The sequence below is a fragment of the Heterodontus francisci genome, chromosome 39 (genome assembly GCF_036365525.1).
Source record: "Heterodontus francisci isolate sHetFra1 chromosome 39, sHetFra1.hap1, whole genome shotgun sequence".
NCBI classification, from domain to species: domain Eukaryota; kingdom Metazoa; phylum Chordata; class Chondrichthyes; order Heterodontiformes; family Heterodontidae; genus Heterodontus; species Heterodontus francisci.
Genome location: NC_090409.1, coordinates 18,587,815 through 18,603,603, shown reverse-complemented (window position 1 = coordinate 18,603,603; position 15,789 = coordinate 18,587,815). Strand labels below are relative to the sequence as shown.

At 44.3% G+C, this 15,789-nt stretch overlaps 1 protein-coding gene across 1 annotated transcript in view; it reads left to right on the top strand.

The window, feature by feature from the left end:
- Positions 1–11,712, top strand: part of LOC137352839 (titin-like) — a 103,261-nt gene extending 91,549 nt beyond the window's left edge. The window contains exons 22-26 of the mRNA XM_068018694.1: positions 6,400–6,657; positions 7,170–7,460; positions 8,248–8,341; positions 9,130–9,175; positions 10,501–11,712. Coding sequence (XP_067874795.1) covers positions 6,400–6,657; positions 7,170–7,460; positions 8,248–8,341; positions 9,130–9,175; positions 10,501–10,716 — 905 coding nt within the window. The 3' untranslated portion in view covers positions 10,717–11,712. The remainder of the gene's footprint in view (positions 1–6,399; positions 6,658–7,169; positions 7,461–8,247; positions 8,342–9,129; positions 9,176–10,500) is intronic.
- Positions 11,713–15,789: the final 4,077 nt, after the last annotated feature.

Genomic DNA, 15,789 nt, shown 5'->3' with positions numbered 1-15,789 from the left:
TCGGCAGTCTGAGCTCACATTTTAGCTGGCTGTTTTAAAACTATCTCTGCTAGCGGTGTACCTTGATACTCTACTGAATAGATGCCACATCCTGTTTTGCTCTGTCCATCCTCTACTATGGAGGACCCATAAAGAATTTAGTTTAGCGCCTGATTGCCAGGTTCACATCCCACTCTTTTTTATTTGGCAAATATGGTCCCTTGGGATTATGCACTGTCAAGACCTGTTATTCATTTGGCTTACCGCTATAACTGAGATTGTCAGTGAGAAAAGTGGGTGCTTTGATCCGCTTGACGACAATATGCCGACCCTGCAACATCAGAGTCCGTCGGGCTATACCATTTTGTCTAATGTTACCGTCCATGATCTGTCCATCCAGCAACAGCTGAATGGGTGTCTGCTGTGTGAGGACCATTAAGGGGTCTGTCCAATTATGTACCCAAAATACTGTACCGCCCAGAAAACCGCCAGAAGATGTCACTCACAGGCATAAAACCCTTGCTCTACAGAGGTTTGAAGTCAGGATGCATACGCGACTGGTCTGAGTCTCCCTGGCACTCCTGCAAGAGGACCGCTGAGATGGTAGAATCCGTTTTGGCAACCTCCAGAGCACAGGGGCTGGCTGGATTTGACACTTTCAAGGCCAGAGCCTTGGTTCGGGCTTGCTTCAGTTCCAGAATAGCCTGAGTGCGTTGTTCATTCCACAGTCATGGGGCATCTTTCTTTCGGAGCTCTGACAGTGGGGAGGCTTTGGTGGCAAAGCCATCGATATGGTTCCACCAATATCTGACAAGTCCAAAAAAAGATCTGAGGGATTTCACGTTCCTGGGCAGGGGTAATTGCAATATTGCCTCAATACGTTTAGTCTCAATTTCCCGCTTACCATAGTTTACGTAGTTCTTAAGTATGCAACTTGGGATTTCATAATCTGGGCCTTTTAGGGTTAACCTTGAGTACCAAGGAAGTAAGGAGGGCTAACAATTCACTGAGGAGCTGGGGATGTTCCCCTTTAGTGTCTGTTTGGAGGAGGAGATCATCAACCTATTGAATTAAACATTCAGCTCGAGAAAAACTGATGAGTCCCTGCGCTAATGCATGATGAGAGATCGTTGGAGAGTTATGAAATCCTTGAGGCAAAGAGGTCCAAGTGTATTGCTGGCCTTGAAATGTAAAAGCGAATTTGTATTGACACTCCTGTTTCAAAGGAATGGACCAAAATCCATTACTAATATCTAGAACGCTAAAATACCGGGCCTGTGGAGCTTACTTCATCATAGTCTCGGGGTTGGTCAGCGACGAGATCTTATTTAACCACCGGTAATCGATCGCCAGTCACCAAGAACCATCTGGTTACCTAACCGGCCAAATTGGTGAGTTATTTGTTGCTGCTACAGGGCGCAACACTCCCTGCTGTAACAGACTTGTTATCACCTTTACAATTTAGCTCTCTGCTTGCTTGGGAAACCCATATTGTTTCTGTGCCTTTGGATCAGGGCCGTCTGTGACCACTTCATCTATCATCCAACCACAGTCGTGTTTGTGGGTTGCAAAGGCGGATATATGCTTGCCAATAATTTCTTGCATCTCTGGATCGTCAGACATATCCGTAGGTTTAACCCAAAGTTCCCGTTTGTGCAAATTCTTTCGGTGTACACCCCAGTGGAGACATCTACCAGCGCCTCTGCTACTTCACCCAAAAGCCAAATACTGCAATTCACTGGATGAAACGACAAAATACACTTCCTCATTAGGTCAGAGCCGAGGATATGCTCTGCTTCAGGGTGTAGTTTTACTCATATAGCCGGGTGATCGCAGATCAAATTTCCAAGTCTAAATTCTAAGCGGCTAGTTTCAAATCTCTCCTCTGAGTGGCCGGTGAAACCACTCGAAAAGATGGCCCGTTTAGTACACCATGACGGATCTATTCCTTTGGATGTGTTAAGGGTGGTGTCAGAACGTCCAGTATCCCGTAGACATTCGGTGGGGTGCCCCCGACCTCACCTTCCACCAGACGTCGTTCCACACCATCCCATTTGGCGCTACACACCCATACTGCAGAGGTCTGACACCATCATGCACTCGGATTTTGGGAAGGGTACTGAGGCTGCAGAAGGTTGGGACAGTCTGTCTCCATGACTGAGTCCATATGGGCGGATGTCTGTCTCTTTTCCCAAGGTCCCTCCAGTGGTGGAGGTGGTGGGGGAAAATGATTTAGAGCGGGTCCCTGACCTTGGGGATGTCGGTGGATGGTTTCTGGAACTCTCTAACATAATGGCCCATTTTACTGCAATTACAACATTGGCCAGGATAGATATTTTGATTTTGATTTAAGTCTCTACCAACTGGGGCAGCATACGGGGTGAAGGTTACCGGAAATTCTTATTTCCCAGCCCCCCTCGCTCCCCCGACCTTCATTTTTCCATCCAGGGCCTGGCTCTGATTTTTAACCTGGTTCATTCGTCTTTCTTTAGACCCCTGCCTTGCATTCTCCTGTGCCTCCCTTTCCCAGGCGATGGTCATGCGCCTAACTGCCCACTCTTCAGTTTGGCCACTGTCCACTGTGTCAAAAGTTCACATGCTTTTGTATTGCTTTCAGTGGCATGGGGGACGAACGTTCTGACACACCGGGTTCTCTTAGGGGCTTCCAATTCTGCCCAGTTAAGGCCTGGCCCAAGACATCGTTGAAATGGACTCACAATCTACTGGGGAATGCCGTTGGGTGTTCCCCCTTGCGCTGCCTGCACTTACGTAGTAAATCAACGGGGTGCCCTTTGTCATATCCCATAGCAGACAGAATGGCGGTTTTGGTTTCCTCGAAGGTCCCTTCCCCATTAGCTCTATTCTCAGGCAAAGCAATGAGGATCGTTTTCCCCAAACACAGAAGAACTAATTTTTGCTCTTCCCCTGCATCTAAGCCATGTACGTCCCAAGTCTATGACAATGACTAAAGAACTCCTAAGCGTCCTGTCCCGGCTCCAGGGGCGTTATCTTCTTGGCTATTTCCAACAATTGCGCCACAGTAAGGGGAGTACGATAAGAAGTTCTTCCGTTTTCATCAGACGCATCTCTGGTCGTCGTTGTTTTGTTCATTGGTATCGTCTCAGGCGTTGCAGCAGGGACCAGCTACTTGATGATGTATTGTGGTGGTGGATCGACCCAGCCCCAATCACGTTCTCCTTCTCCTTCACGTTATCCATGCCGAAGGACTGATTCATCCAGACTGCCCCCATCCACATCGTCATTATCGTTCCCTTGTGTTTCCCGAAAAGCACATATCATACCTCGGTTGGCAGCAAGTTGACATTTTTATCTATCTATTTCTCACTGACACTTACAGTGTTCGACGCCTTTACACTGCCCTTGCCAGTGGGACTGGTGCAGTGTAATTAGGGGCCGCCTGCAAATTGTATCATTTTTCATTTAAGTCGGACACCGCCTTATTAGCTGTCTCTTTCTCCTGCACTGCTCTCTCTCTCTCTGATTCTCCTGGTGAGCCTGTTCAAATTGAGTTTGAAACTAACTCGTATGAGTAACGTACGTTTGTGCTTTACACTCCTCCTCACACGCCCTTTTCCTCAAATTATCTGTCTCCCGCCTGGAGACGTCTAACCGGAGTTTGGTCCCCTCGAGTTCTGCTTTTAACCTACCATTCTCGATTTTCTTTTCACACAATTCCCTCATACAACTGACTATTGCTGTAGCCTTACTAAGCTTAGAGTCGTGCTTCACTTGTTCTTTCGTAGCCTCTTCTCAGTGGTTCTGTCCAATGGGTCACGGAACCTCAAAACTTTTATCAGCATATTTGACCCACTTGGGCCATTTACGCTTTAGATACCCCCGGTGCTCCTTCGCCCACTCAGGACAGGCATCCATCATTTTGCCGTTTGTCTGGCACGTCTTTGGTCGGACATGGTGTGACTTTAAGGTGATCCGAGGGTCGCTAAAATGTTGACCCTCAAACTGGGGTGTCAACCGACGTGGCAGACAAAAGACACATGCGCGAGATACTTCGTATAAACACATTTACTGATACTTAAATCACTTAGCTACTCGTTATTTCACTTGTTAACCTACTTGTTACTTGTTACAGTAAGTCGCAAGACTCACGGCTTGCACTTAAATACTACCTGTTGCGAGGTGAGTTGATCAGTCTCCCTCTGATGCATTCTGTTCACAGAATCCCGAACTGGTTTCCCTCCACGATGGTCCTGCAGGTCGTCTTCCTTTCGGGGTTCCTAGCCTCGCCTTTTTATACAGTTGTTCCCAGCCTCACGAATGTCCTTAGTCACGTGCATCCATGATTGGAGTCAGTGTTAGTTGCAAAGCTAAACAAAATACATCGTCTGGCCTTGTTCTTGTTTTCTGAACCTTGACTAGCAGTCTCATCCGTAGCATATCCAATTCCACGCACTGCTTATCCGGCATGGTTCATTTCTCACGGTTCTCACCCTTGTGTAAGGATGGCTATTTTTCCCTTCATGCTCTGCAGATGCTTAGCTGTTAGCCATCTGCCTACAAGGAAATGCCTGGTCAATTTTCCACATTGCCGGGTAGGTGCCACTGTTGCAGCTGTACTGGAACTGCTTGGCTAGGGGCACAGCATGTTCGAAAGCACATGTCTTAAGCAGTATTGCCGAAATGTTGTCACGGCCATAGCCTTAGTGATATCCAATGCCTTCAGTCGTTTTTTGATATCGCGCGGAGTCCAGTTGGCTGAAGACTGGCATCTGTGATGCTGGGGACTTCAGAAAGAGGTCGAGTTCGATCAGCAACTCGGCACTTCTGGCTGAAGATTGGTGCAAATGCTTCAGCCTTATTTTTGCACAGATGTTCTGGGCTCCTCCATCATTCAGGATGGGATATTTGTGGAGTCATCACCTCTAGTTAGTTGTTTAATTGCCCACCACCATTCACGGCTGCTGCTGATGACAGCCGACAGTGCCTCATGGATGCCCAGTTTGGCATTGCTAGATTTGTTCAACATTTATCCCATTTAGCACGATGGTCATGCCATGCAACACGATGGAAGGTATCCTCAATGTGAAGGCCAGTTTTTGTCTCCACCGTGACTGTGCGGTAGTCAAACTACCAATACTGTCATGGAAAGATGCACCTGTATCAGGCAGAGTGATGAGGGTGAGGTCAGCTATGTTTTTCCCTCTTGTTAGTTCCCTCACCACCCGCTGCAGACCCAGTCTCGCAGCTGTGTCCATTAGTAATCTGGCCGTTCGGTCAGTCGTTGTGCTACCGAGCCACTCTTGGTGATGGACATTTTGGTCCCCCACCCATGAGACTTCATGGGATCTGGCACGAAGTTGAGGACTCGCAGGGCAACTCCCTCCTGACTGCATACCACTGTGCCTCCACCTTTGTTGGCTCTGTCCGGCCATTGGGACAGGACAGACCCAGGGATGGTAATGGCAGTGTGTCAGAGATTGTCGGTAAGATTCCATGAGGATGATGATGTCAGGCTGTTGCTTGACGAGTCTTTGGGACAGTTCTCCCAACTTGTGTGTAAGCCCCCAGATGTTAGTAAGGAGGACTTTGCAGAGACGGCACGGCTGGGTATGCCATTGTCGTTTCTGCTGCGTAGTTCGATGCTGGGTGATCTGTCCGCTTTCATTCCTTATTGACTTTGTAGCAGTTAGAGACAACTGAGTGGCTTGCTGCAAATACAAATAAGAAATGCTGGAACTACTTAGCAGTTCTGGCAGCATCTGTGGAGAGAGAAGCAGGCTTGTTCAGCCATTTCGGAGGGCATTTAAGAGTCAACCGCATTACTATGGGTCTGGAGTCACATATATCCTCCAGACCAGGTAAGGACAGCAGATATCCTTCTCTAAAGGACATTATTGAACCAAATGGATCTTTATAACAATTGTACTAGCTTTTTAATTCCAGATTGTTATTAATTGAATTCAAATTCTACTTATGCTGTGGTGGCATTCGAACGCATGCCCCAGAGCAATGCCCGAGGTCTCTGGGTCACTAGTCCAGTGACAATACCACTACGTCAGCGTCCGCCCGAACTATGGCAGGAATGGAAAAAAGTAGTCAGCATTCGCAAAGAAATTTGTTGGTAATACATGTTTCAGTTAAACATATTTAATTTACTGAATTGATTTGAAGCCATTAATGACACAACTCCTCAATATTCTGCTCTGGATTCTTTCCAAAAGTACAGCTGCAACAAATCTGGATTCTGTGATTTCCATCTAGATCAAACAATGGTGAACAAATTGATTGAACATTTATGGCATTCAAAGTACTGGATCGTTGCACTGTGGCGGGTTGTTTGGTGTTTGCAGAAGTTCTAACAGTCACTACCTCAATGATTATAATGCTAGTGATTTTCATTATAATACATTTTATAATTGTTGAAATCTGGGTCTGTTTCAGATGCACCGTGGAAGCCAATGGTCAATTCTTCTATCGTAGCGTTGGAAGGACAATCTTTATTCATATATTGCAAGGGCCAGGGAAACCCACCAGTGAGTTTAAGCTGGGTGCGAAATGGTGAAGAGATCAACAAATCTTTCTCCAGTGAACTGAAAGTGGTATTTAATAACATTAGTTTGAATGAAGACGGAAACTTTTGGTGCATGGCTGAAAATAGCTTGGGCACTGCAAACAGCTCCATACAGATTTCTGTAGAATGTAAGTATAGCAAAGACGTTCAGCTTAGGGTGAAGTTACTTCATGTTAATACAGCTGCAGCTACCTTCCCTCCATTGGCTTTCAAGTACATTACAGGCTCCGCTCGGTGTAGTTTGCTTGTCTTCCCAGAGCTACGTCTCACCTAGAAATCATTAATATTGACAATGGAAGCCCATGTGAAAGGTGATGGATTCCTCAGAAAACTGAAACCAGAAATTCTCACAAAGTGTTCCCAACACATAGTTGCCAGGTGCATCAATGCGCCATATTTACACAGCCATTAATGAAGAACAATGAGAGGAAATATCACGTATTTACTATTATTGTCGTCAATAGTCACGGGTCAGCTAATGCCTTCCTCAAAGTCTCTTGTCAGAAACTCATGTGTTGGACAAAGCATGCTTAAAATATACTTACAGTGCACATTGTTCTGTGTCAACAGTTATTTTGTCCCCGAGTCAAACCGCTGTTAGTTGAGTTGAGGATGATTTTTGTATTTACCTGTATTGTAGATCCCCCACGGATGGTAGAACCGGCAAACTGCTCCAGATCGCAAAATAACATCAACTGTGTCTGTATAGTGAAGGGAAACCCGCCAGTACAGCATGTTATATGGAGCCTGAATGGTAAAAACATCACAGGGAACAGTCCAGATGTTGGAGTCGCTTCTTCAGTAATGGACGGCAATCTAATACTAAGCAAATTGACACTGAGCAAGGAGCTGGGACTTGACCACAATGTATCTTGTTATGGAGCAAACAAACACGGTGTCACTTTCTCCAGCTTGCAACTCGATTTACCAGGTAACTATTGCTTGTATTTCAGTGAGTAAACTTACAAAGGGATAGATGACATACCGTCTTTTTCACTGATAATCGTCTGCTTTTTGCCTTAAAAATGAAACAACCAAGGCAATAATAATAACTTTGACCAACAGTGTAAAATGCACAAGTCGACGTAGCCATCCTTTAAAAAGCTCCCTAGAATTTCCTCCTGGAATTTCACACTGTGTGCATGTGACAGGCCAAGCTCCACGGCAGTAACGTGTGTTCAGAAAATATGTCCAGAGATGGCATAAGTGATCCCCAAAAGGAGAGTCAGGTTTATATTTTCATTTAAACTACGGAGCTGAGCGTCACAGGAAAGACCGGCATTTATTGTTCAGCCCTACTTGCCCTTGAGAAGGTGATGCTGGGCCTTCTTCTAGAATGGCTGTAGTTCAGTGTGCTGAAGGTGCTCCCATAGTGCTGTTAGATCAAGAATGAAGGAGCGGAGCGATGTGCCCAATCAGGGTGGTGAACAGAAACTTGGAGGTGATGTTCACATGCAGCTGGAAAACCTTGTCCTTCGCGGTGGCTGGAGGTTGGGGTTTTGGCAGGTCCTGTCGTTATATATGGTATTTAGAAATATTATAGGACATAATACTAAAGCAACAGAATGCTATATATAATCTTACATGATTGTATACAGTTTACAAACTTTAGAGATATTTTTAAATATAGTAAAGTTGCTCTCAAAATGGGAATTACTACTTATTATTGCCAGCTGCAGTTCAATGTTTTCTGTCTAACATCATGTTCTGATATTTAGGAAGACCAGACTGGAAATTGATTGTAGGAATCGGAGCAGCAGGTCTGATCACTATTGTTTTGGTTGTCATCTGTGTGGCCATGAAGTTCAGAAAGTAAGTGACGTTTCTCAATTGTAGTTGTTGTTGTAACTTACCTGCAATCAATTAATTCAATGCCTGTTAGTGGGATTCAATTGGGGAAATGCTATGTTAAATTGTCAATAATTAACAGATGATCGATATTTTTCGACCTCCTGCACGCTACAGAGAGGGATGTACCTTTGAGGCAGAATGTAACACAGAACGGATAAAACCTCTTTGTTTTATCTATTACCTGTGCCCTTGCTCAACTGTTTGGTCAGCTGTACAGATGAGAATTGACCTTTGCCCACAGGCCTTTTTAAGTCATTGGTCCAAAGGGAAACAGTGTGAATATTCGCTCACAAATGCTTAACACATTGGTGTGAAATTTTCATTCTGGGCTGGTAGTCATGTTGATTTCACTCAAGTTGCACGTTGCTTCCAATGGTAGAAAAGTCGCTATAAAGGGATTTCGAGTGGTAGCACAAAACGGGCGATAGCCAATAGGCAGCTTTAAATGAAAAAAGAAAGTCGAGTGCAACACGAACTAGTGATTGGCTATCGCCCACTTGAAACTACCGCACGGACACTTTGTACCCCAGTGGAAAGTTAGAAGTTTTCTGCTCGTTTTCGTTTCCAGTGAAATTGTTACTGGGCCAATAGAGCAGATTCAGTTTTCAATGCAAACAATGAAAGAGGAAATCAATCTTCTCTTTGTGCTTTTAAAAAAAATGCTATCATTAAGTTTACAGGGAGTGTTAATCAGCAACCAACTCAATGAATACATGCAATTTAAATTTATTTCACTCTGTCTTTATCAGGAGAAAACGCTGTAACGATGTGCTACGATACTCGAGAACAGAGAAGGTAATTAATGAATGGAGCTTCAGTGAAACAGGTCTCACTGATGTGTCCGTGTGAAATTAGTACATTTATGTAGCGCCTTTCGCATCAGCAAGACTTCTCAAAGTGATGTGCAACAAATGGATTGACTAGGACTTTTAAAATTCCCGCTCTGTTTTTATCAGAGAGAACTCCTTGTGGTCTGAGCTTACACCTGGTCTAAGAGGCTCAATCACAGGTCTTTGCCAAACTAGCAGTGGCTGCTCTATGAATAGCATCGAGACTGAATAAAACTGCCAGTGCTCCGGTGCCTAATCCCTGTCGAGTGATCCCTTCCCAACTGTTCAACATCCTCGTTTCAGGCACACTTTGAGCATGTAGCCCACTGGCACCCAGTGTGCATGCATTAGCAATATCCACTGGATTCCAGGGAACAATTGAAAACAGTTGGGCGGCATAGTGGTGCAGTGGTTAGCACCGCAGCCTCACAGCTCCAGGGACCCGGGTTCAATTCTGGGTACTGCCTGTGCGGAGTTTGCAAGTTCTCCCTGTGTCTGCGTGGGTTTTCGCCGGGTGCTCCGGTTTCCTCTCACATCCAAAGACTTGCAGGTGATAGGTAAATTGGCCGTTGAAAATTGCCCCTAGTGTAGGGAGGTGATAGGAAATATGGGATTACTGTAGTGTTAGCATAAATGGGTGGTTGTTGTTTGGCACAGACTCGGTGGGCCGAAGGGCCTGTTTCAATGCTGTATCTCTAAATAAATAAATAAAACCCGAGAGCAGAACTGAGGCGGTCGTGTAAAACTGGTCATATCGCATTGCAATGGAATTGAATATGAAGAGGGGTGATGAAGAATATGAACAATCTATCCATTCCTGATAGATTTCTACTCCAATATGTTCTGAACTCTAAGGCTACATTGAAGACCAGTCAGTTTAGTGATGCATCGCAATAGATCTCCTGTGTGAGGATTGTTTGATCGCGTCAAGTCCAGTGGAGCCGCCGTGCCACCTACTGGCAGTAGCCAGAAAATATACCTGCATCTGCACTCGCCAGGATAACGATAATGACATGTAGCTAACACAAAGTGTGCAGACGTAAGGAAGACTTTCCCTCTGTGAATTTTATGTTTCGCAACACTGGTTCTATTCCAATAGAGGCGGAAATTCATCTTGCTCTCTCAGTACTGCGTGTTCTTTATGCATCGCACTACGTGTCATTCAGGCATTTGTGCAACGTGCCCTGTGTATCGACATCAAGTTCAAGTTGTGTAGCTCTAGTATGTGTTCCTTGTGAATGTGTACCGCCTTTTCTGGTGCATCTGTCCCATTTGTTCTTTCTGTTGCAGGCGGAACACGTTGAGAATGAGCCAGACAATGAGGGCAGAGAAGTGATATCCAACTCGACTGAGCAGAACGAAGAAATTCATTACGCCAGTGTGAACTTTGCAGCTATTCATTCAGGGGATGGATATGTGCGTTGCAAGGACATGAGTGAATATGCAAATCTTAAATTTAGCTCAAAAGGACCAGAACATACAGAGACAGCCTTTTCTGAATCGTAATGCTTCGGTTTCTTTCTCGAAAAGAAGGAACTATTAAAAGCAGGAATAACTTGAATCCTTAACTGAGGACGGGTTCCTCCACTGCTTGTCTGGATCTTCAACTTTGTCGATGCGAATCTTCATCGTGAGGTTAAGCACGAGGCCAGTTTGCCCCTAACCTGGTCCTCTCCGCTTTGGATGTTCACATGGCCGCTTTCATGGAGTAGTGAATAGTGATAAGAAACGATTGATACTTTGGATCAAACCCTGTTCATCACATGGCTCCGTATCTGATCAAACCATCTCATTGACCCAATTCTGTATGGGGCAATTTGAATTATTGCTGATCTCACTTAAAGCTGTGGTAGGATTGTTATACTTGACGCTGCAGGGCAGGGAAAAGCCAAGAGCCCCATTCTGTTATGTATCCAGTGGCAACAATGCCTTAGATGAAAACAACTAACTCATCACAACCTTCTATTGACTGTGAATATTGATTGTCAAAGCTCAAAGCAGAAGGCGTGAAAAATGCGCCAACACGTTTCAGCGTCTTCTGAAGAGAAAGAGAGTAAATAAATCTGGGTAAAGGCGGAAAGCATTCACGCTCTATGGGTGGGTTGTGGGTCAGTGCATTCGTCCTTCTTCCATTGGAAAACAGTTTCCTTCTTGGTAATCTCCGAAGTAAAGGTTGAAGATAAGACTATAAAGCAAGGATCTGATACAATGTTAGTCTTTGAACACCCATTAACATATTCCATGGTATATCTAAATAAACTGGCGAAATGTTCACTAAACCTCTTTAAATTCCTTTAAAAATTCAAACAAAGCCTGTTAAAGAACAGTAAATATAAAACCAGCCTTTTAACATAGATCAGGAAATAAAATATACACTTCACGAATGTACAAAGAACTAAACGTGTACATTTTCTGGAACTGATTGCCTCGTTTTTTGGCAGAAGATCGAAATCGCTCTTAACAGAAATTGTTGGTGAATATTTCAACTCCTGCTAAATATCATATGGAAATAGGTGTAGTCCATTACATGCTGGGAGGCTTTTCACAGCGTCAAAGCGACAAACAAAAGCCCTGATGTATCACCTTTCTGGTTTATACTGTTGGGCGATATGCTGGATTTTGGAGCTCATTAAATCAGGATATGGGGATGTTGCTGTCCATTTGTGCAGGAAGTGCCTCCAATTCCTCGTTCGAGCTCAGGCTATCCCACCTTGAAGAGTGGCTGGAGTAATTGCAAGACATATGGGAGTTTTAGAATTGTTTTGAGCAGATGGACCAGTCTGTAGTCATCCTGCATTTGCAGACAGCTAGGGAAAACAGTAAGTCTGTGGCTATCAGTAAGGGTAATAAGAATCAACGCTACAGGAACCTTGAAGGAATGAGGCCCTCTCAAACCGGTTTTCAGGACTGAATGGTGGTGAGGGTGACAAAACCTTGGATAAATTCTGTCTAAAGTATGTCCACAGCGCTGTGGGGCAAATAACGTACTGGGGTGGGGGGGGGAGGGTGGAGGGTACACACAAAAGTGCAGAAATGCTGTTTGGGTTGGGGGGGTCAGATTCCTGGGTCATTGGGACCGGTCCTGCGGCAGGAGGGACATTTTCAAGGTGGACGAGTTGTACCTCAAAGGAGCTGGTACCGATGACCTGGCGGGAAATTAACCAGGACTATGGAAGAGGGTATGAACTCATTTAGATAGGAGAAACAAGGTACACAGACAGAGAATTGGAAGTGACACATAGCACGAGAATAAAGAATAGTTCAGAAATAGGACGCACCAGACAGGAGGCGGGAATGAAGCAGTCGGCAATGGGTTCAGGGTGCACATACGAAATTGTGTGTAGTGGGGTCAATAGAATTGGTGAGCTGCAAGCATTAGTTAAGGGGAGGCGGTGGCGTAGTGGCATTGTCAATGGACCAGTAACCCAAAGATCCAGGGTATGGCTCAGGAGACGTGGGTTCAAATCCCACCACAGCAAAAGGTGGTATTTGAATTCAATTAATAAATATCGAATTAGAAAGCTAGTCTAATGATCGCCATCAAACCACTGTTGATTGTTGTAAAAACCCATCTGGATCACTAATGTCCTTTAGGGAAGGAAATCTGCTGTCCTTACCTGGTCTTACCTTACCTGGTGTGACTCCAGACCCACGCCAATGTGGTTGACTCTTACATGCACTCTGAAATGGCCTCGCAAGCCACTCAGTTGTATCTAACCACTACAAAGTCAATGAAAAGGAATGAAACCGAACGTACCACCCGGTATCGGCCTAGGCACTGTCGCTGGGTCAAAATCCTAGAACTCCCTTCTCAACAACACTGTGGGTGTACACACCCCACATGGACTGCAGCGGTTCAAGAAGGCAGCTTGCCATCTCAAGGGCAATTAGATATGGGCAATAAATGTGGATCTGGCCAGCGACGCCCACATCACATGAATGCATAAAAAAAAAATCGCCACATGGGATTCTGATATCGTGGCGGTAACAGAAAATTGGCTGAAAGAGATGGAGGCATAAAACAGAATATTTCCGACTGCAATGCTTTCAGGAAAGATAGAGAATGATGAAAGGAGGTTGGGGTGCCAGTACTGATCAAATAAACTATGATCGAACTGGAGAGAGATCAAGCACTTCAGTGACCAAAAATGGTCGATTCGGTTAGAACTCAGGAAAAATAGAGGTGTTCTGACGCCACTGGGTGTGTACCATAGTCCACCAACAATTGGGAAGGTGATAGAGAAGTGGATGTGCAGAATTACAGAACAATGCAGGAAATACAGAATAATGTTCATGGGGAACTTCAATATCCCCATTATAAGCTGGGTTAGTAGCAGTGGAAAGGGAAAAGTGGGACATCAATTTCTGAAATGTGTACAAGAGAAAATCCTTGACCATTACATTTCCAATGCGACGAGTACGTGGTCAGTGCTGTATCTTTCTGGGGCATGAGTAGGGGTCGGGGAACATCTTGCAGTGGGAGCCCCTTGGGGAAACATTACTCATAACATTAGAAAATTCATAATAGTTGTGGGAAAGTGAAGTCAACAATAAGAACACTTAACAAGAGGAGGGTTCATTTAATTAATGAAAAATGGATCTGACCCAGCTGGACTGGAATCAAAAAATCAATAGGCAATTCAGTATTTAAACAATGTAATTCCTCCAAAGAGGAGATGGTACCGATGAAAAGTAGGCACATTCACACGAGAGGGAGAGTAAGGGTATTAGATCTGGATCTCCCTGGACGGCTAAAGATATCGAGGTTTAAGTGAGATGGAAAGGTGAGGCATATGACAATATTAATTTTAATAATACAGTGCAGAATCATGCTGAATATAGAAAGTACAGGAGATGTCGAAGCACAGAATAAGAGAGACAAAGATACAGTAGGAGAATAGATTAACATCTCGCATAAAATGAAACCCAAACGTCCTTTATATCACATAAAGAAGACAAGGGTAGTCAAAAGAAGGGTGGGCCAATAGGGATCAAAAAAGAGATGGTGTGGAGGCTGAGAGCATGGCTGGGGTATTAATTGGTACCATGCATCTGTCGTCATTGGGGAAGAGGATGCTACGAATGTCACAGTAAAGGAGGAGACATCAACAATATCGGACAGGATGAAAAAGATAAAGAGGACGTTGTGAGAGGTTGTCGGTCTATAAAGTAGATGCATCCCAGGTTTCTAAGGGAAGTAAGGGTGGAAATTGCAGAGGCTCCCGTCACAATTTTACCAAACTTCCTTGGATATGGGGCTGATGTCGGAGGACTTGAGGACTGCAAATGTTACATAACTGTTTAAAGAGGGGCGCGAGATAAACTCAACAACTACAGGCCAGTCAGCCTAACATCAGTGGTGGGGGGACTTTTAAAGACAATAATCTGGCAAAGTTAATTTACATTTGGCAGAGTGTTATTTTGTAAATGAAAGTCAACACGGAATTGTTAAAACCAAATCCTATTTGTTTAACTTGGCAGAGCTCTTTGATGAAGTAAAGGACAGAGATGATGACGGCAGTGTGGTTAATATTATGAATATGGACTACACAATGTTTTTTTATTCGTTTTGTGGGATCTAGGCATCCCTGGCTAGGCCAGCATTTGTAGCCCATCCCTGATTACCCTTGAACTGACTGGCTGGCTAGATAATATTAGAGTCAACTACATTACCGTGGCTTTGGAGTCACATGTAGCCCAGACCAGATATGAACAGCAGATTTCCTTCCCTAGAGGACATTGGAGAACCAGATAGGTTTTGAGCAGCAGTTGACAATGGTTACCAGTATACTAGCTTTTAATTCCAGATTTATTAATTGAATTCAAATTTCACCATCTGCCGTGGTGGGATTCGAACCAATGTTACATGGGAGACTGGGTTACGGAATACTAGTTCAATGACATTATTACTACGCCAGTGCGTTTGAAAAAGTACCTACATAATATACATGCTAGCAAAATTAAAGACCATGGGGTTAAAGTGTAAGTGATATTATGGATGCAAAATTGCCAAAGGGACAGAAAAAACGGTGTTAGCGAACTGAAAACTATACAAGGCATATTTTAAGAAGTTTGACGGTGATACGAAACTCTTACATGCAGTAAACAATGAGAAGGCTGGTAACAGATTTCATGAGGATCTAGAGAGACTGGTAAAATGAGCAGACATGATGACATTTAACACAGGGAAATGTGTAGTGGTCCATTTTGCAAGGAAGAATAAGCAGATGTAAATGGAACAAATTGAAAGGGAGTGCAGGAACAGAGCGACTGGGGGTGGGGGACGAAAGAACGCACATTCTTGAAGGTTGCATGACACGTTGAGAATGCTGTTACAATGGGTCTGGGATTCTTGGATTTATTAATAGGGTAATACATTATGAAAGCAAGGACGTTTACCAAACTTTTATAAATCACCAGTTTGGCCTCAGCTGCAGTCTTGTGCTCAATTTTCACCACACACTATATTAAGGACCTCAAAACATTGGAGGGTTACAGCAGAAATTTACCATCATTATCGCACTGATCAGGAACTTCAGTTATGTGGAAAGACTCGAGATGTTCAGATTATTCTCCTTG